The sequence below is a fragment of the Gobius niger genome (assembly GCF_951799975.1).
Source record: "Gobius niger genome assembly, chromosome: 9".
Taxonomy (NCBI): domain Eukaryota; kingdom Metazoa; phylum Chordata; class Actinopteri; order Gobiiformes; family Gobiidae; genus Gobius; species Gobius niger.
Window position 1 is genome coordinate 18,241,716 of NC_136860.1, and position 21,345 is coordinate 18,263,060.

The window sequence follows — 21,345 nt, forward strand, 5'->3', positions numbered from 1 at the left end:
GTGGGTCAGATTGAATCATCCGCCTGTTGGAGATCCCTGCTGTAGTGTCACTGACGAAGCGTCTTGGATGAGAGGTGAAACATACTACGCTTAAACTCAGATTGCACGCCAAGTTTAATTCGGCCAAGCCATTCTCTTGTTGACTGAACGGGGATTATGTTGCTGACCACATTTTCTTTCACATTGTCCATAGCTATGTTCAGGAGGAGAGAGATGTTTTCTAGGTATGAACTAATAGTGTGAATATGGTAGGCCTAACTTTCTAACTTTCTTTAGCCTGGCCAGCCATACACACTTCATACACATATTCGAAAGAAGGCCAGTTTAAAATAAACACAATATTATGGCTCTCCATGCTAACATTACTCACTCAGAGCCAATATGAATCATCCATGGGCAAGTTCACTGTGTTGAATTGGAAGAGACGAAGGAAACAACTGTACAAGTGAAGAACAAGATGAGGTTATCAAGTTTATTTTGCTTTCTATTTTATTTGACCCAAACAGAGGCCTAAATGAATAGAGATGAAACAGAAAACTGGGCCTAGTCAATAGGCTAGATCTCCTAAAATACTGCAGACTGTTTCCTCATTCATATTAGTGACAGCATCGTTATGGCTTTGGATGATCATCATGATTGCTAATCGTAAACACCACTGCAGTCAAATGTAGGTGTGCCACGCCGACTAACAACAAAGGTGACAAAGGAATTCACATTCTTGAGATTGTCATCGGTGCCAACAATGTCATTTAAATGAAAGCAAAAGCGTGGATGCAAAAGAACCAGTAATTCCACCTGCTGCATCATTTTCCTTAGTCATAGGCAAGTAAAAGACCGGGTAAGATTGTAATATGGATTGGACCAGCACCATTTCTCACATTTGTGTTACAGTTTGCTCTAAAACTCTGCTGCAAGTTTTTTTTTTTTTTTACAGACCTTGCATAACATGTTTACTCAAAGTACGTACAAGGTTGATTAAATAAATATGGAGGCTTCGAGATATGATCTTTTTGTTACAGTTTAGTAACCAAACTAAGAACAGGAAGTGCTGACTCAACATCCCCATAGAGCAAGTAAAAGACAACACAACATATAGGCTACGACTCATCCTATTAGGCCTATGTTTTGATGCATAATAGCATGGGTTTCAGCCTTGTAAGTTTTCACACAAGGGAAAAGTAGTTTGTAGGCGTACTTTGAAGTTCTCCCCAAAAAGTTCAGAACCTCTTGTGTGGAAGACAGACATGAAAAGATGCTGGAGTCAGATCATATTTGGATCACGAGATAAAACACCAGCTACTTCTGCTAAGCTTAAAATGTCTTTGAGTTTGTGTACCACTGTGAACGCCGGTCCACAGCAGCTGTTTACAAGGGCACGAGGAAGGCCAGAGCATCTCGAGCGCGGCGCCATCAGACTTTTTTTTGTTGTTCGCCTCCCATATTGAGTCTCTCTTTGTTTGCTCTGACAGGCATCGCCATGGAAACACAGGGGAGTGGAAGGATGGTAAACTTGAAAGCAGCGCTGTTAAGTGGGAGCCGCTGCGGCATCTGTGTGGAAGGAATCCGGCCCATCTCCCAGGTCCTCAGTGTAATGCAAGGCTAAGGTTAGGCTTTTTCGTTTTTCTTTCTTTTTTTTTTTTACTCCTTTTTAACAGAAGTGGAAGACAAAAGGCTTTTTCTGTCAACATGTTATCTGCTCCGTGGATGGATGCAGAAAGGAATCTATTCTTGTCGTGCCCACAGATGGAGTGTTAAACATTGATAGGAACAATGCAGGCACAAAAAGAGAAGTGTTGGGACATAGATGTTGCACTTTAATTTCTATAGAACCTGTGGTTTCCGTTGCTGTCAGAGCCCATTTCACATCTAGTATTTAAATGATTCCCTTTTTTGTGCCTGGGTTTGGATATTATGTCTTTCTTTTATTTCTCTTTCTTTTTTGGGGGGGCAATAAGACTGTCCCGTAAAGTCTGTTTGGTGATATACACATTTAAATCATTTTTTTTAATAAATTAACTTATAAAACACTAATCTAATATTTCTTTGCACATTTGTCAACCACTATGTCATGTTTCTGCACAAAACCCACAAGCCACATCCTGGTTTCATCTCGTCTCCGACATGCATCACATTGACTTGTTCACATGGAGACACGCTATCACGGCTGCATAAAACAGGATTGTGTCAGTCACACCGTGCGGCTTTGAAATGGTAATCCAGAGGGCAGACACGCTTCACTGTGTAACTGTCCATCGTGAAGAAAAAAGAGGCTTTTTCAAATAGCTTGAAATCAAAAAGCCCTTTCATTTACAAATTAAAGTTGTTCATTAAGCTTAAGGAGGCAAAAAAAAGTCATCAGCTGCTTTGTGAAACTGCATTCATTTTTAAGAGAATATAGAGCAGAACTGGAAGCATCCTCGGAGAGACTTCACAGCTCTAATGAATATAAAATATCACATAAAGGTTCTTTTTTGTCTTCATAGTAAATTCAGTCTTTTGGGTTCAGTTGGTGATTTTCAGTCCATAAAGTTGCTTCCTTCTTTTTCCCCAGATTATTACCTCGACAAATCCTCAGCACCAACAGCAGTATAACCAACAGTAATAAGAGAGTAACACCAAAAAATGCTCCAATCCAGGATGGGGAGTTGCACAGCGGCTCAGACACGGATCCCTCTCCTCCTGTGTGGACAAAAGCATTTAAAACATCATCAGTGAAATTGCCATTGACCAATACAGTGCAAAGGTTTCCATCACCTTAATTTACTCATAAAGTCCTATCAAGCTATATTTAGGTTTTGCTCTAAATGTATCATGTTCAATGAGTATTATAGATACTCTGTAGATACTATAGATAGAGAACACAAGACTGAACTTCAAGCAAATGCAATTTATATACACTGCCGCTCAAAAGTTTGGGGTCACTTAAATTGTCCTTATTTTTGAAAGAAGAGCACTGCTTTTTTCAATGAGGATAACATTATATTAATCAGAAATACAGACATGGTTAATGTTGTGAATGCCTATTCTAGCTGGAAATGGGTGATGTTTAACGGAACACCTACATAGGAGTGCAGAGGAACATTTCTAGCAACCATCACTCCTAATGGTACATTGTGTTAGCTACTCGTGTTAGAGGGTAATTGATGATTAGAAAACCCTTATGCAATTATGCTAGCACTGCTGAAAACTGGCCTGGGTGACCCCAAACCTTTGAGCGGTGGTGTAAGTTAAGGACTCAAGTGGCCCACTTTATGAAAACCGATTTAACTCTTAAATGGATAAACATGCTTTAAAGTTGCAAAAAGATTTTCCAGACCTCTGAGCTCAAATCTTTGGGTTTGAGTCCTACTCTTGGCACACTTTCTTTCTCATTAGTCAGATATAATCTCACTGATGTATTAGGCACTGGCCTGAAACATCATTATATGTACGTACTAACGCACTGTTCTGTATATTCACTATCAACCACTATTTTCTCACCGTCCGTGTAAACACTCGCTGTCAAATATCCCGACCTCTCCACTCCGACCTTTCTCCAGTCACGGGACAAAGACGGCACCCACTCTTCCACCTCACAAAAGTACATCCCACTGTCTGCAGGACTGGGCGTCAGCATTGTTAAGATGAACTGATTGGGCAATGGGTGGCCAAACCTTAGTTGCTCATCACGCTTCCCAGACCAGTATTGTAAGGTGGAGTTGCGGTAAGCTGTAAAAAGAGGGCGTTGTTTGGTGCCGTTATCCTTTTGCCAAAACCATGTGATCTGGAACTCCGACCGGGGGCTGGATTGTGCAGAAATGTTGCAGGGCATAGTGAGGCTTTGGGCAGTGCTGATGTTGAACTCGGTGTCTGTATTTGCAATAAGAAGATGGTTTTCTGCAGGGGGGAAAAAATGCACAAATGAAGTTCACAGACAGTTCACAGTTGAGTTGAAAGAAAACATATTTACTTTGGAAAAAATTGACTAGTAGACTGTATCCTACACACAATCTAGTTCGTGAGAGAAAAATATTGTTTTATTATTATTTTTTAAATATTTTACATACCTGTAACATTTACTTGAAGTAAGACGGGGCTAGTCTCAGCTGAGGCCTTTTGCTGCCATTGTCCATCCCGGTCTAGCTGGTACTGCTCCACCCGGCACACATACATTCCACTGTCCTCCTCATGAACTGTGCGAATGCCCAGGTTGAAGCTGCTCTGAGTGGACCTCTCGAGCCGCAGCCTCTCCTGCAGGTAAAGCACTTCCTCATGCGTGGGGTATGACAGGAGTCCTGTGTGATCCAGCTCCACCAGTGGGATTTTACCAGACATGTTGCGCTCAAAGTAGAGCCAAATGACTTTATAAAAAAACGAAGGGCTGTCCACCACAGAGGTCAGGTTACATGTCAGCTCCACATCGTCGCCTTCTTTTACATTCAAAACAGGCGTGGTAGTATTCAAATGAAGATCACTTGCTGCAACAACGAAGAGGAGTCAATGCAACAATGTGAACACAGTAAGTTACTCGTATGTTAAAACGCACCCACACACACACTTACCAGGTTCGATAATAGTCAGCTGTGTGCTTTTGGAGACAGGGGGCGACTGGTGCCACTGTTGGCTTGGATCAAGTTGCCACTGCACCACCTCGCACATGTACACGCCCATGTCTGAGGAGCGGGCGTTGCGGATTGTCAGGATAAAGTTGGGCCCCTCTGTCTGGGTCACACTAAGCCGCTGCCTCTGGCTCGGCTCCACTTCAGGTCCAAAAGTTACAAATGCATCCTGGTCTGATCGGACAATTATCTTATTATCTGCCGGTTTCTCTAGCAACCAGGTGACGGCATATCGAGACAACATGAGGAGACTGGAGGAACCTGAACACTTTAGTTCTATATCTGCGTTGATGTTTGCTCTGATGGACGGTGCCAAGTTCAGAATTAGATCACTTTCTGTAAAGGAAAGATAATATACAAGGTGAGATAGACAAAATTACGTCTTTAGGGCTTGGTATGAACGAATAGCACATTACTTGGTCTCTCCACGCTAACAGCCAGTTCATTAGATGGCCTCAGCTTTCTCGGCGCCTGCTCCAAGACGACAGACACACCGCACTGGTATTTCCCTGCCTCACTTATACTGGCACTCTTTATGATCAGATGATACCACATTTCGTTCTGTTGGGGATTTTTCTTCTCTATTTTCAGCTGGTAGCGTTGCTGCTGGTCTCCAAACCAGCTGATGGCGCCACTGGAGTACAGCGTCAGGATGGTGTCTAGAGTCGAGGAGTCACGTCGGATACTCCAGGTCAAAGTGCGCGGCAGGCTCAGCATTCTGACCCGGCAAATCAGCTCCACTTCTTGCCCTTCTGCTGCTATGTTGTTTCGGCCAATGAGAGACACTCTTACAAAAGACTCTGTCAAGAACGCACAAAAATTATTCTCAAACATCTGTTTCCATACGAACAAATGTGACATTTCAAAAGATGAGTGACACTATACCTAGAGAAATGACAGACACAGTGGATGTTGCCACTTGGCTACTGGCCTTGTTGTTGGTTTTCCATTCTGACACCACACATTGGTAAACCCCGGCATCAGCCTGTGTGGCCTCCTCCAGCTCGAGTGAGAAGAGGTCTGGGGCAGGGCGCAGCGCTTTTACACTCACATCCAAACTGTCCTCAGCTTTGACCACAACCCCGTCCCGGTTAAGACTGATGAGAGTGGTGAAGGATGCACTTGAACCTGATTGACGTTGCCAGGTCACAGAGAGCTGGCCAGTGACTCCGGACACTCGACAGGACAGCTCCAGCTTGTTCCCTTCATTCACACTCATATCTTTGGTCATTTCAACTTGGAGGCCACTCTCTGTATAGAAGAGAGACATTGAGTATTATTATGACCACATAATTGTCATGAATGAATAAATGAATAATGAATAGAAATAAGAGAATGTATCCAGAGGCGGGTGGTGGTGGGGTGCATGAGAGAGTTGCCTCCAACTACCCATGGTCACCCACTCAAAGGAGCTGAGACAGTATTTTGGCATTCAATATCATCTGTATTAAAAAACAAAATGCTCCCATGACCACCCCACAAAAAAGAAGTTGCTGTAATGTCATTTCTCTCCTTCAGTGATCGTAATGTTTACCATGCTAAAGTTAAATTAAATGGATAGTGTTAAAGATAAGTTCAACATACACAAAAATCTCTCAAACAAAAGTTAGATCTTAATAATTCCACTGCATACTATTACACGTGTTTAAAGCTATAATAAGCCGCCATGGTACAATACATTCAGCCTAATGTGCATCCTGAAGCCGAAGTATCACACTCACAGCTGCCATTATAGAAAGGTGATAATCTATCATTCAATATTGTGCCGGAACTGTATAAAAAAAAAGGACACAATAGGACACATTGTTATTGCTGTTTGTTTGGTACATCCTGACTGACCTGTAGCTAAAATGGCGACCGCATGGGGGGTTGAGTCCTGATGTGCTCCTTGTGTGAAATCCCCAGTGCTGCTCCTCTCCTCGGGCCACGCTCTACAGACATACGCTCCCTGATCACTGGTCCTGACAGGCTGCAGAATCAGACTATAATCCCTCTCCCCAATCCTGGCTGCCCGGAGCTCTCCTTCTCTCTCTCGGCTGCTGTAATCGGGCCCCACGGTCAGAACTCCAGTGGGGCCGAAGCGAGCCAGCTCAACTCCTCCACGCAGCCAGGCTAAGGAGAAAAACTTTTCCTTCAGATTTTGGGTATCGATTCCACAGGACACCATGAGACGCTGTCCTTCCTGCAGATTAGATTGGGGGACGGAGACGGTAACCGCCAACGACTCTGAGTCTGCTAGCACTTCTGCAAAACAGAGAGACAACAACCGCAATCAAAAAGAATCACATTTGCAGACATCCTGTGTGTGAAGCATAGACACTTCAAATAGACATTTCTCAGTTCATTCACCACTCATTTTAACACAGTCAAGAAAATTGTTTTTTTCTGGTGTAAGAACATTTAACTGTTTCATGTAGCTCACTTGGGAAAAAAAATCATTTCATTCATTTAAAAAAATAGTAATAAGACTATGTGACAAATATTACTGTACGAGTGAAGGAATAAACAGACTCTTTATTACTAGGGTAGGAATATGAGATGCTTGGGCTTTTCTCCCTGTGTGTCACCATCAGTGTTGGTACTAAAATAAGTAACTTTTAGTAAGTAAGGAATATAACATACTGTATTACCTAAACAAAATACAGGAATATATTCAACTAACTCGAGTTACAAGTGCATTTCAATGTATGAATGGAAAAAAATGCCAACACAAGAGGATGGGGATAGCAAAGGAAAAGGAAATCTTTGACTGCACTTTTCCTCGGTGGCATTATTCAGTTCATATTCTGCCGAAAGTAACTCAGAAGTATTTCAAAGTAGTGTAACTCGGCTACATTTTTGAAACAGTAATATGTAATACAAACTTATTACATTTAAAAACAGTAACTGCTAATGTAGAATATACTACAATTTGAAAGTAACTTGTCAAACACTGGTCACCATCATGTAATATAAAGCCCTTCACTCTATAAGTCAGGAATAAAGGCCACAGGTTTTCCCCTTTGTCTTTTTGTCAGGGGTTACAACCACTAAAGCTTGTGACCAGAGCAGACAATGTAGTTCAAGCATCTTGGTCACGATGCACTCAGTTCAGATTTCAAACTGGCTGCCCTTCAAATTGTGTGTAATCAAACAACATCACTATAATTATTCAAGATTATTTATATCAGTTTCATTTTATTTAAAATTATGACAACTTATTTTAAATTAATGGCATGTATTTTTTATGATTAGAGATAGATCATGTGGAAGGGAAGAGTACCTTTCGGTTTCACAGTGAGAATTGTCTCCCCCGCAGCCTTCTTCGCTATGGAGTACCAGGTCCGGTCGGGGTCCTGGATCCACTCCTGAGCCTCACAGTACAGTGCACCTTGATCTGACTGCTCCAAGTGGGAAATCTGAAGTTTGTATGTCACCTCCCCAATTTTATCTAACCTGATGAGTCCTGCTTTGTAACGCTCCTCAAAGCCCTGCCCAGGGATCAATCTAAAATCTTTGTCCATTGAGATAAGTGGACGACCGGCAGCTTCGGTGTTTGCGCGGAGGAACCAGGCAAAGGACAAATGCGTGTGCTGGACGGTGTTGCTGGAGACTTCACAGGTAAAATCCACACTATCTCCTTCTGTTTGGGTTAGCGAAGCAGGAGCTGGTGATGAGACGCTGAGGGAGTTGTCAATCACTATAGACACAACAAATGTTTTAGAAAAAGCAAACTCATCTATTTATTGAATTGTGCAATAGGGCTGCAAGAGTAGTCTTGTTCAGTTTGAATATTGCTAGTTTGGAACTCTACAAACATGAACTGAAATGCATCAAGTCCTTATAGTACATTTGTTCAGCTATATCTCTATATTTTAGGTCTCACCCTGCAGACCTCAGCAAAGGCACTAATCCTGTTTTGCAAAGATGAAGATGTAGTGAAAACTGTGTAGTTCAATGTGTAAATGCTCTTTCCTTAAAGCCAATGCTCATGACATTTTTTTTTACAAATTGACATAAAGTTATGAAGAATTGGCCTACCTTTCACCATGGTCATGGCACTGTAGGTTCCATAATAGGTGCTTCTGGTGTTGATAACAGTGCACTCATATTCGCCTTCATCTGTTTTCTCCAGTCTCAGAATTTTAAAGAGCACTGTGTTCTGGTCCACATGTTCCACTATGATCTCCCCACTTCTCACACGCTGTCCATATACTGCATAGGCAAAGTCACTGGCTTCAGTGCTAATAACATGTAATGCAAAATTTGGCTTTGAGGGCTTCTTTACTCTGAACTCAAAGTTGTTCCTGTCATCGGGGAGCGGGGGGAGGCCAGTCACACTGCAGGAGATGGAGAGCGGCGAGCCCTCCACCCGATACAAGGGCCCGGCCTGGGCCTCTGTATGCACTCTGTCCCCTCCTGAGGCCAGCACTGCAACAACACAGATGGCACACTTAGTTCATTTGTCATATGAGGTTACTGTACTTTTATTTGAAGCCCTGACCTTAGACAGACTTCCACAGCTCAAATCACACAGCAGTAAGTAATCACACAGATCCAAAAACATACATCTTATCATACATCTTATCAACAGATCAAAAGAGAGACTACAAATTATAAGAATAGGCTATCAGTGTGATATCATATATGGTATGGATGTATTTCAACAATTTAATATGCAATCCTATTTACTAAGTTGGTGCAGTCAGAAATTATTGAAATAGAAATAAATAAATAAACGCCTTTATAAACCTGCGAGGCATGCTCGTCAATTAGGTGAGTGCACTTACCAAACTGAAATAGTGAAGTCAGACAAAACAGCATACGGCCCCATGGGGACCTCGGGGAACAGCTCATTTTGCCCAGGTCATAAATTGCTGACCTCGTCCCTGTCAGACAGGCTCCTTCTGCGCAAATCACGCTTCACACACTTACTTCAGAGCGCGCTCTTGCTGCGTGTGTAGGTGCGTGAAGAGGAAGTCTCGTGCATTTCCTGCATGTTGCTGATTTTGGTAAAATGTTACAGTTTCCAATCCGCCTCGTTGCGTCAGCTGGCACATTTTTAAAGCATCACATAAAAAAAAAAAAAAAAAAAGTGATATAGTGAAAATGGCGACGTGAGGATATGGGATGTGTCGATGTGAGAACTTTGGCAGGTAAATGTCTAAAATGACCATGCTGCAATTACTCCTTCCTCTTTTTGTATCCCTATTTAAAGTCTTTGAAGCGAGGCATATGCTTTCTAACAAAGCTAATATTATTTTCCAAGAACTGTATTTTATAACTATTGAACACTGAAACATATAAAAAAAATACGAGTTTGAGAAGGTATGAAGTTAGGAAATTGAACTGAAACAAGTTAGGCAACAGTGCCCCTTAGTGGATAAAACGATTAACAGCACATCTGTGATTATTTACACAAATCCACTTATATCTATGACAGAAATACACAATTGAAATGGCAGCTCAGAAGCTCAGAAACAATTCAGATACACTGTGCATAATAGTGAGTCATTTAAGGTTATTCAGCCAAATATGCTAAAATGTGATCTCAATATCAAGTCTGCAATATGATATCCACAATGCATTGATAAACATGAATACACCACAAGTGACGGGAACTGACAACAAAAACCTAACAATTCCATGACGCTTCAAAAGAGAAACATAAAGCTCAAATAGAGTTTTACTTCAGTCACCAAAAGAGGAAGTGTCTTGTAAGAAGCGTTGCTGTAAGTTCCCTTGTACCAAAAGTAGGAAGTCTGATGAAGACAGGAAAAAAACAAATCAACATATCAAAGACCACAGGGCCATGGTGCCAACCACAGGGTTTTGATGTATTTGATATTTAGAGCGTTCAGTTCAACCTAGCGCAGCGACTTAACGGTTTGCCATTTGTTTCCAGGCTCAGAAAGTAGCGACAGCGATGAGTGACACTTTGGAGATGACCACAGACTCTACGATCCTGTCTGCTCCTGGTGCTGAACATTGTCCAAATGGGGTTGGAGAAAGCGCTGGTGGTACCACTGACCAATGCTGGGAGGATGCTGGCCTTCCTTTGGAGCTACAGAAAGGAATGGAAAACTTACGGGTAAACCGAGAGCTGACTGATGTGATACTCAATGTGCAAGGAGAGGACTTCCCCTGCCATAGAGCTGTACTCGCCGCAGCCAGCCACTACTTCAGGTTAAAAAAAAGCGAAATTATCCTCATATTTCATCAATAGATAGGTCATTTTCATGATTTTATGTTGGGTTTAAAGGGCAATGTTCTGTAGTGGTCTTCGAGAGAGCCATGAAGAGCGTGTGGAAATGAAAGGACTGGAAAGTGCAACAATGAGGACTCTACTGGACTATACCTACACAGGCCGGGCCCTGCTGACCGAATCGAATGTCCAGAGGATTCTTGAAGCGGCCAGTCAGTTTCAGGTAAGAAATTTGCCTTCCCATGGTGTGTGATGCTCAAACTTTTCACACCAAACACCACCCATGAAATGTTCGACCTTCCTAGTACCATGTCACAATGTAATCAGGTCTTAAAACGTTCTAAAAAAGTGTCTAAAATAGAGCTAAATTGGAATAAATGATGTCTGAATGGGTGTAAACCATGTCTAAACTAGAAAAACACCTGTATTACTAAAGCGTGAATGAAGTGGTGCGTCTAAAGTTGCATCCTTGACAGGATAAATTACTTTGACACAGAAAGTCGAACACAATTAAATCTTGTGATACAATTTTAGATAAAAAATGCCAAAAGAACCAACGTTCATGTCTGTTTTATTCTTAGACATTAAGCTATTTTATTCTGATTTACCCGAGAGACTCTCGCTTTAAAGGGAAGTGAAAGTGTGAACATGTTTACACAGCAGGATTTGTTTTCCATACGCACCCAAAAATAACTTCACAGCTGCACAAAACGAGAAGGCAGGTGTTTGTGCTGCGAAAACATCTACATGGGCGTTGAAGCGCTCATCAGGGCTCTATGAACGTTCTTACTGTACTTTGGAAATTAAAGAAATTAAGGGTGTTGGTAAAAGATGTAGGTAAACATTAATAACAAAGATTTAGAGATTTCTTGAAGATTTCTTAAATAATAAAGTTTATTTAGTTATTATTAAGGGATGGTATTGATTGAAAAAGGGTGGAAAAACAGAAAAAGACATTAGGCAAACTTTTAGATTTAAATTAAATCTAAATCATTACACCCAACAATTACAAGCATCACATAACATCTCATTTGAAAGCTAAGACCAAAATAACTGATCTAAACTGATATTTTTTCTTCTTTTGTTTTGCCTTTTTTTCCCCCTCTAATTTTTGCCACTTTTTCCATTGCCTTTTTTTGAAATTATGACTTTTTTGTTGCTGTTTTGTCACTTATTTGTCAATTTCTTTTCCATTACTATTTTGGCATTTTCCCCCCCCACATTTTTGCTTTTTTTGTCACATTTTTATGTTTTTTTGTTTACTTAATACACACACAAATTGTGTTTAAGAGGTTAAAAAAGCAACAACTTTCTGCCAGTGTGTAATTGTTTTTTTTTCTGTGAAAATGGCGACGTGAAAAAACATAGAAGGCTTCAGTATATTAGCTTGGTGTCATATGACAAATAGGCAAATTTGTCTTCACTGCATAACTTTATTTATCCTCTCCACTCTAGTTTCTGCGTGTAGTGGAGGCCTGCGCGGGCTTCCTGAGCAAGTCCTTACACCTGGAAAGCTGTGTTGAAATCCTGAATCTGGCAGAGAGTCATGCGATCACGTCTCTTAAAACGACAGCCCAAGACTTCATCATTACCCAGTTCACTAAAGTTGCGGCTCAGAGGGATTTCTTAGAGCTGCCGGCGGACTCTCTAGAAGCTGTCCTGCAAAGGGATGACCTGGACGTGACCTTTGAGGAGTTTGTTTTTGATGCACTAATGCGTTGGGTCAGAGCGAAGCCAGAAGAGCGCAGTCCATTACTGGGTGGACTGTTGGCACACGTGCGGCTGCCGCTGTTGGAGCCGGCGTACTTTGTGAACTGTGTGGAGTCAGATGAACTTATAAGGCAGTGTGAAGAGGCCTTTCCGTTGCTGCAAGAAGCTCGAAACTTTCACCTGTCTGGCAGAGAGGTGGGTAAAAAGCAGTCAGTTGTAACTTAATGACTACAGCAAACGACAGTAATATTGGTACTGTATGCACGCATCTGTGTTTACATCTGCCTGCATTCACTTACCAGACTATTCACCAGTCACTATTCACCATTGATTCCTCGGCTTGATCACTAAGTACAGTATGACCACCTAACAAGAGCTGCATTTTAGAGAGGCTCAAAAAGTATTGAATCAAACCTTTATCTTTGCAGGTGGTGACTGAGAGGACCAAACCACGCGTGCGTCACTTCCTGTCTGAGGTGTTCCTGATTATTGGAGGATGCACTAAAGATGAGCGCTTCATCTCCACAGTGACCTGCCTGGACCCGCTGAGGCGCAGCCGGCTGGAGGTGGCACGGCTTCCTTTCACTGAGCAGGAAGACGAGACCCACAACAAGAAGTGGGTGGAGTTTGCCTGCATCACGTTTCGCAATGAGGTCTACATTTCAGGTGAGACAATAAAACAACAGAATTTACTACGACCAACAAAAAGTACAACTTTCTGCAACAACTAGGAAGACCTTGAAAACCAGGAATATTTAAATTAGGCCGATGCATTTATAGTAGCTAACAATGTAGGTGCTGTGGGAGACTGCAGTGTCAGCTGCTCCAATTATTTGTTTGTTTTTTTGGTCACAACAGTAGCTACATATTAATGAACGCTCTTGTGTCAGGACTTAATTTCCATTCATTGTCCTACATTCGCACACACTCTATTGCACACCCCATTGCACACACAATAAGGGTTACTATTGTAAATGTTTTAGTAGTAGGGGAAATGGAAAGGCTTCCATGCAACAGAAATAAACTGTCCTCTAATCTCTGCATGGAAAAAACGGGTTTTATTTGTTCTGTCTTACCTTCACAACTAATTGTGATGCCGCTTGCCAGACTGTACAATATTCAACTCATCAAAACAACGGGCATGCACGGTCATGTGCCTGTGGTTTAAGGTGTTTCCCATCTCAAGAACAGACACTTGAGTTTCTGTTTGTTCAAGTGCTCACCCACATGTGCATAGAAAGTTCAGTGAAAGCCGTATTGATTTTTTTTAAGAAAAGCTTGTGTGATTCTTGTGAGCCATCATCCCCTTACTGTTCCTGAATAAACAGGGGCTTTCAATTGATTTTTCTTTTCTTTCAGGAGGTAAAGAGACACAGAATGATGTTTGGAAATATAATGGCGCCCTGGACAAATGGATACAGATTGAGTCACTGACAGTAGCCCGCTGGAGGCACAAGATGGCTGTGCACCAGGGCAAAGTCTATGTGATTGGGGGCTTTGATGGACACCAAAGGCTGACTAGTGTTGAGGCGTATGACCCCTTTCATAATCGCTGGACACAGGTAAATATGGATACACTAGCCATATGGATACACTAGTCACACATTATTAATTTTGATGAAACATTTACATTCAAAAGCATTGCAACGAGTTCTCAATAAAGAAATAAATAAGCGTGCATTTGTCTGTAACGAAAACTACTCTTCTCTTGATTGGGTTCAACAGGTAACAAATCTTGCAGAAGGGGTAAGCTCCTTTGCTGCTGCCAGTTTCGATAGGTGGATTTATGTGATTGGTGGAGGTCCAAATGGGAAGCTGGCCACAGATAAGGTCCAGTGCTGGCAACCGGGGACAGACAGCTGGGAGACGAAGGCACCCATCCCAGTGGAAACAAAGTGCACTAATGCAGTCACATTCAAAAATTGCATCTATATAGTCGGTAAGAACTAGCTCTCCTTAAATTGGAATTGTTTGGAAGAGAGTATTCCGTTATTAGATACACTTCAATTTTAAAGTTAATCTGGGAACTCTCACAAAAGCTACACCTACAGCCAATTCAAGCAATAACTCTGATTTTCACTTTCAAACCTATCCTGTTTGTGTGTTATCTGCAGGAGGTGCAATGCATGCGATGTACTGCTACTCCCCCTTGTTGGACTCCTGGTCCCTGGTCACTCGTCTGGGGGAGCGAGCAAGCTGTGCCATTGCCGCCTGCAACAACAAGATCTTCATCACCGGTGGGCGGGACAACAAGAACCAAGTCATATCCACCGTGATGTGCTGGGACGTGAGCAGAGGGGTTCTCACTGAGGAGTGTGTGCTCCCCATGGGAGTGTCCCACCATGGAAGCGTCACACTCATGAAGTCCTATAGTCATATACACAGGATAGCCCCTGCGGCAGACAGCCAGTCAATATCACAAAGAGAATCATAGTAAATCAAGTTTTTGTTCCTTTTTTTTTTAAACAATAAACTGTAATATGTTAAAAAAAACAAAAACAAAACAAGGAAGTGTGTATTTTATTCTATTTATTGGGTGAAACGTTACACAGTGTAAAAATAAATACATTATGAGAATGAAATAGTTTTTTATTGGTAAAAGTAGTATTAATGCCTATGCTCGAATAGGTTTCTAAAGAATATTCAAAAATAAGCCCCACCCCCTTCTGACTAAATGAATAAATAATCAATTAAATTGCAGATCTATGTTGGATAATATGCATAGATACTCCGGCCTGCTGTTCCAAAGTGCGCCGGCAGGAGGACCGTGGGACACCGGAAACAGTCACAGGTGCTCCTCGTCCGGCAGGTGTCCAGAGTCCCGTCTCTTCTTCCCTGAAACTCCCCACGCTCGGATTGGATCGGTTTCGCTTTACAAAGTAGAGGTGTTTGTCCTGTTCTTTTAGATTTCCTCTGCGCCGCTTTATTGAAATCAGTTTTGCATTTTGGATCGACCCAGACCGAAGACGTCACGATACCTGTTTGTCGCCGTCCTATCGGATCCAAAAGCCTCCACATGAAAGCGAAAGTCCAACTCAATGTGGGATAAAGTTTGGTGCGCCGCTGTGCCTAAACTTGTGCCATGGCCGCGCTGTTGATCTGCGTGTGTTTGATTCTAAAGCTGACTTTGGGTGAGTTGCAGAGTTTTCTCGTCGGTTTACAGTGCGTAAACATGGCAGAAATAGGCGTGAGAAGTGAACAGTATTCCCGAGAGATTCCCCCCCTGGCGAACTTACTACTGTACACTTGTTTTATGGGAGGAGTCTGACGTTTAATTATTAGTTTATTACTAACACAAATCTTTATTGTTTTTTTTTTTATTATTATTGTTATGAGTGTGGCTTCTGCTTCTTTACCTAAACCATAGTTGGAATTTATTGTATAATTAGAGAAACGTTGAATGACAGAAATACATCTTGGCCCATTACATTGTATAGTCTTTCAATATATGGTAATAATCTCGGTTCAACTCCTTATGAACATGTTACACATCTTAATACAGAAGTTGTCTACGTAAAATGGATCTCTTTTTCATGTATGGCTGCCATATATAGCAGTCAAATCAAATTGCAAATGTTAAGGTTACATTTAGAGAATTGCAGCGATCACATGTATTTTGTTCACATCTTTTATGCAAACAATTTATGTATGTATAAAATAATTGTATGTTCTGAGATGTAGGTAACCTGTATCTCAAATGCTCCTTTACATGTACTACTGTAGACTAAATATTGCATCATTAAATGGCAAATCTAATCACAGTTTCTCATCCGAAATAATACATTTTCCCCAAATCGTGCAGCCATATAATATATATATATATAAACATGTAATAATGCTGTTTTTGTGGTGCAGTTGCAGGTCAGCCTGCGGCAGTGCATTATGTTCTGAAGGGGAAAGAGGCCGTCCTGTCTCCGGGTCTGCCCAAAGACCCTGATGACATCCTGTGGAAGCACAATGGGGACAAAGTTATCACCTTTGACAGTGCAGAGGAGCATACGTTCCCTCCGTATGAAGGCAGGGTCACTCTGGGCTGGAACACAGCCGAACTGAAAATTGCAGACGTGGGATATGAGGACAGTGGAGAGTATGAGCTGGATGCATTGATCAGAAACAAGCTGTACCGTTCACAATACATGCTGAAGGTCTTAGGTCAGTAAACCTGGTGGCTTTGAGACCGTTTTGATTTGTAATTTCACTGTCTAAAAGCTTTAGATTGCGTTGTACTGTTGACAAATACAATGAAGCCACTTGTCTTGGTTACTTGCAGGCACTGTACTCTTTTCATCCAAAAAACTAATGTTATGTATTAACTTATCATTAGTTTTTCCTTTTCTCAAATATAACAGTTAACTTTTTTTTCCTCAAACATATTTTTCTGTAAGACAAATTATACCAAGCATTAAATGTACTGTATTCTTGAGCAAGCATAGCAGTTCTTATAGATAACATTATATTTTCCTCTTCAATATGATAAAACTAAAATCGTCATATTGGCAGTTTTGTGTATGTGCATCATTATTGCTGCTCCTTTTGCGGAATATAAAGGTTTATTTCTTTTCTTGTCAGTAATAACTTACAAATTGCTCGTTACACAGACTATGTTTCCAAACCCGTCATCCGATGTGAGATGAACGATGAGAGCGGTAACTCCACGTCCGTACGCGGCACACTGCACTGCTCCTCAGACTCCAACACTCCTGAGGCGCTAACCTTTAAATGGAACCTGGAAGGGAAGAGTCATCTGGGCCAAACCTTAACCATCGCTCTGGGCGACGAGCACGACCACATCGAGTACAGCTGCACCGCCAACAACCTCCTGCACGCAGAGACCAGCGTCTTCACGGCCAAAGACTGCCTCACAGGTTTCAGATCTGGTCTTCTTTAATTATCATTTCTTTGCCTGATATAGTCAAATAGACATTTACTGCAATAGTGATGATAGTTTCCTAGTTGACATCACCATTGTTTTGTTTTGCTTCTTTTTCTAATAGCAGGAAGAAGTTCTAAAGCTCTGGATGTAATTGTACCCATTGTTATTGCTTCACTGATACTGTTGGCCTTTTGCCTCTTTCCATTCATATTTCGGCATCAAATAAAGAGAGGTATTTTATATTGATCACATTTCAGTTTAGACGTTAAATACATGAAAAAATAAATCCTTTTCTTCTCATTTTGTGTAGCATGTTTCAGACGAGAGAAGAATGATGACTTCGAAAAGCAAATAACAGTGGCTGGTTGGTGATCATTTCCAACAACTAAAAATAATTTACCAAAATGTGAATTTAAAGTGATGAGTTCTCTTTGTTTTTGTTTTTTTAAGGGGATATCCACCGACAAGAAACATTTGCATCAAAGCAACCACTTATTCAGCAAAATGAGGAAGCATCTCCTCAACGTCAAGGTAAACACTGATGCTAAAAATGTTGCATGATAAAAACTATACTGTTATGCACTAAATGTATTGGTTTGTGTTTTTAGAAATTAATAAAGACCTGGAGGAGGTTCAGACAAAGACAGACAATAATGCACCTAAAACAGGGGGAGACCGTGATACTGATTATGATCACTCCAGCAACGGTTTTGGACAAACAGGTCAGAGTAGCAAAAATGTTACATTTAAATTATAAAAGTATTGGACCTTATTTGTGAATTTGCCAACAGAAACACAAGCTTTACTGTCCAAGTCTGATGAACATGAGAGCAGAGGGCAGACTCAGTCAACAAGAGAGCCAGATGCGGATCACCCAAACCATGAAGATGTGCAAAAATCCGATCTCACTGGTGACTCTAGCTCTATTCATTCCGGTGGAGGAGAGGCTGCTGGTTCTCCAGAACAAGCTGGTATGAGACCTAAATTCCACCTTATATCAGGTGTAATATTTTATGTAATTTATTTTTCTAACTGTACAAACAATTTACAAACAAAGGGTTGGCTGAATCCAATGAAGAATCTCAGTCCATTGAATCTGAGAGGAAAGAGCAGCTCAGTCTAGATGAAGCCCCAGAGGACAAGGATCCACATGGTGACTTGGAAAAGCAAAAAACAGTGGCTGGTTGGTGATCACTTTCAACAACTTAGAATGATTTACCTAAATGTAAATTTTAAAGTGATTTTACTTTTTTTATGATTATAAAGACGAAGACAAAGGCAATCCATTAAAAGGATATATCCACCGTCAAGAACCACATATACAGCAAAATGAGGAAGCGTCTTCACAACAGCAAGGTAAACACTTCCAACAACTAAAAATAATTTACCAAAATGTGAATTTAAAGTGATGAGTTCTCTTTGTTTTGTTTTTTTAAGGAGATATCCACCGACAAGAAACATTTGCATCAAAGCAACCACAAAATGAGGAAGGAACTCCTCAACGTCAAGGTAAACACTGATGCTAAAAATGTTGCATGATAAAAACTATACTGTTATGCACTAAATATATTGGTTTGTGTTTTTAGGAATTAATAAAGAACTGGAGGGGGTTCGACTATTAGGTAACAAGACCTCCATACCGCTGTTAATAAAACTGATTAGTTTTCATGTTTTGATACATTCATTTTGTTTATAGAAAGAGTCAGGAAAAGCACCAAAAAGATTACAAATCGTAAGCAGACAGAGTCACAGCAAATCAGGTACTGTATTGGCATAGGCTTTTAAAACAATAATGCATTATCTTAATGTTAACAGAAGAAGAAAATGACACAGACAGTGTGGAGACGGCCACTCCTCAACCTGAATCCCCAATCAGACCTGGGCTGGTGGATTTAGAGGGAGAGACAGACAATAATGCACCTAAAACAGAGGGAGACCGTGATACTGATTATGATCACTCCAGCAACGGTTTTGGACAAACAGGTCAGAGCAGCAAAAATTTTACATTTAAATTATAAAAGTATTGGACCTTATTTGTGAATTTGCCAACAGAAACACAAGCTTTACTGTCCAAGTCTGATGAACATGAGAGCAGAGGGCAGACTCAGTCAACAAGAGAGCCAGATGCGGATCACCCAAACCATGAAGATGTGCAAAAATCCGATCTCACTGGTGACTCTAGCTCTATTCATTCCGGTGGAGGAGAGGCTGCTGGTTCTCCAGAACAAGCTGGTATGAGACCTAAATTCCACCTTATATCAGGTGTAATATTTTATGTAATTTCAAAAATATTACAAATCGTAAGCAGACAGAGTCACAGCAAATCAGGTACTGTATTGGCATAGGTTTTTAAAACAATAATGCATTATCTTAATGTTAACAGAAGAAGAAAATGACACAGACAGTGTGGAGACGGCCATTCCTCAACCTGCATCCCCAATCACACATGGGCTGGTGTATTCAGAGGGCGAGACGGACAATAATGCACCTAAAACAGAGGGAGACCGTGATACTGATTATGATCAAACAGGTTAGGGTAGCAAAATCAAGTACATTTCAATATAAAAAGTACATTAACAACACATTAATTGTACATTATATAATAGTATCATTTTGTATGACGCTTACTCTGTATCTATCTGGCTGTTATTCTGTCCATGATGGTCAATGGCTTACTATGTCAATTGGTTCATATTGAGTCCTCAACTTACTTTAAATTGCCCATGTCATGTTGTATAATTACGTGCATTTTGTTTTTTTGGCAGAATCGCTGTGTCCGTCTGATCCTCAGAGTGGTCCTCACACAGACGAGGATTCACAACCTGGGCCAATTGAAGATGAAAAGACTGATTCTAAATTGGAATCAAACACAGTGGACCAGGAGACACAAAAAGAGCCCCCACGTCATGACAGTCCAACCTCACAGCCCTCCGCTGCTGAATCTGAAGAATCAGGACTGACTAAAGAACAGCAATCCCCTTCCGCTACTGATTCTGAATCGTCGGGTAATAAGCTTGTATTAGTATGATCATTCTCTATGTAATCACTGTCGTTATCCTTTTTTGCTGATCAGTCATGAAACATGTGAAGCTTACTTGTTTTTATTTTATTCCTATTCAACTTATCATGTGTCAATCATATATGTTTCAATTGCAAAATATGTCCACATCAACATAATTAGGCATTGCTGTATTGTTGATTATTGCTACACTGTAATCACAAAAAGCCCTGTTGCAGAATCACCGCCACAGCCTGTACTTCAGCATAGTCCTGTTTCAGTCCAGGATTCAAATCTTGACCCAGCTGAGCTTGAGGACAGAGGGAAGACCAGTCCTGTTGAACAAAGAGAGCCAGACCCAGCGGACAAGGATCGACAGGGAGACTCAGACCCTGAGAGTGTGAGCTCAGACAATAAATCTGAAAAAGCTGAAGATGCAGCTCCTGATGTACCGTCATCATCTCCTGATTCTCAATCACTAGGTATGTAATAGATCAGTGGTTCCCAAAGTGGGCGTCAAGAAGATAATTTCAATTCACAAAAAAAGAACTGTCAGGAATGATGTAAATATGATGGTTTATGCCATCATGTTATTACTGATCTATGGTATTCTTTTTATTACGCTTGGAAGAAACACATTTATTTTACGTTATATCAAAGTATTATCTTACCTGAAGCGTACTCTGTATTCAATTTATTCTTATTTAACTTATTATGTCCGTGACATGTCAATCATCAAATATCATGTTTCAATTGCAAAAATACCTTACTAGGTTGCTGTGGATTGTGGACATATACTGTATTGTTAATTATTGCAACACTATAATCACAAAAAGCCTTGTGTCTTGTTGCAGAATCACAGCCTGTACTTCAGCATCCAGTTGTGCTTGAGGACAAAGAGACCAGTCCTGTTGAACAAACAAAGCCAGACCCAGTGGACAATGATCCACAGGGAGACTCTGACCATGAGAGTGTGACCTCA

The 21,345-nt window shown here is 41.0% G+C and overlaps 3 protein-coding genes across 4 annotated transcripts; 2 read left to right on the forward strand and 1 right to left on the reverse strand.

Moving 5' to 3' along the window:
- Positions 1 to 2,431: 2,431 nt before the first annotated feature.
- Positions 2,432 to 9,512, reverse strand: LOC306968228 (immunoglobulin superfamily member 2-like). Its single transcript, XM_079563565.1, has 10 exons — positions 9,368 to 9,512; positions 8,619 to 9,008; positions 7,861 to 8,277; positions 6,438 to 6,842; positions 5,484 to 5,849; positions 5,015 to 5,398; positions 4,542 to 4,934; positions 4,047 to 4,457; positions 3,481 to 3,876; positions 2,432 to 2,679 (listed from the first exon to the last, which is right to left on the reverse strand). Exons 1-10 carry the CDS (start codon positions 9,432 to 9,434, stop codon positions 2,489 to 2,491), a joined length of 3,420 nt encoding a protein of 1,139 aa, XP_079419691.1. The 5' UTR covers positions 9,435 to 9,512; the 3' UTR covers positions 2,432 to 2,488.
- A 778-nt stretch (positions 9,513 to 10,290) lies between these two features.
- klhl6 (kelch-like family member 6) lies at positions 10,291 to 14,959 on the forward strand. Of its 2 annotated transcripts, none has more exons than XM_079562507.1 (7): positions 10,291 to 10,763; positions 10,840 to 11,005; positions 12,238 to 12,687; positions 12,921 to 13,158; positions 13,852 to 14,054; positions 14,218 to 14,431; positions 14,607 to 14,959. In XM_079562507.1, exons 1-7 carry the CDS (start codon positions 10,504 to 10,506, stop codon positions 14,924 to 14,926), a joined length of 1,851 nt encoding a protein of 616 aa, XP_079418633.1. In that variant the 5' UTR covers positions 10,291 to 10,503; the 3' UTR covers positions 14,927 to 14,959. The 2 variants fall into 2 exon arrangements, with proteins under 2 accessions (XP_079418633.1, XP_079418634.1); XM_079562508.1 differs by having other exon boundaries at positions 10,855 to 11,005.
- Positions 14,960 to 15,320: 361 nt separating this feature from the next.
- On the forward strand, positions 15,321 to 21,340 carry LOC306968288 (uncharacterized protein; the record flags this gene model as incomplete). The annotated part of the gene is made up of 11 exons (XM_079563630.1): positions 15,321 to 15,623; positions 16,348 to 16,644; positions 17,091 to 17,357; positions 17,487 to 17,597; positions 17,676 to 17,729; positions 17,816 to 17,896; positions 17,974 to 17,996; positions 18,157 to 18,336; positions 18,803 to 18,874; positions 19,418 to 19,597; positions 21,218 to 21,340. The coding sequence occupies exons 1-11, from the start codon at positions 15,575 to 15,577 to the stop codon at positions 21,338 to 21,340; spliced, it is 1,437 nt and encodes a 478-aa protein (XP_079419756.1). The 5' UTR covers positions 15,321 to 15,574.
- Between the last annotated feature and the right edge of the window lie 5 nt (positions 21,341 to 21,345).

Coding starts and splice junctions, on each gene's coding strand:
- LOC306968228 (XM_079563565.1), bottom strand. CDS start 9,434: ATGAGCTGTTCCCCGAGGTCCCCATGGGGCCGTATGCTGTTTTGTCTG. Junction 4,935..5,014: donor TGTTAGCGTGGAGAGACCAA/GTAATGTGCTAT, acceptor TTTCCTTTACAG/AAAGTGATCTAATTCTGAAC. Junction 2,680..3,480: donor AGCGAGTGTTTACACGGACG/GTGAGAAAATAG, acceptor TTGTCCACACAG/GAGGAGAGGGATCCGTGTCT.
- klhl6 (XM_079562507.1), top strand. CDS start 10,504: ATGAGTGACACTTTGGAGATGACCACAGACTCTACGATCCTGTCTGCT. Junction 10,764..10,839: donor GCAGCCAGCCACTACTTCAG/GTTAAAAAAAAG, acceptor TTGGGTTTAAAG/GGCAATGTTCTGTAGTGGTC. Junction 13,159..13,851: donor CAATGAGGTCTACATTTCAG/GTGAGACAATAA, acceptor CTTTTCTTTCAG/GAGGTAAAGAGACACAGAAT.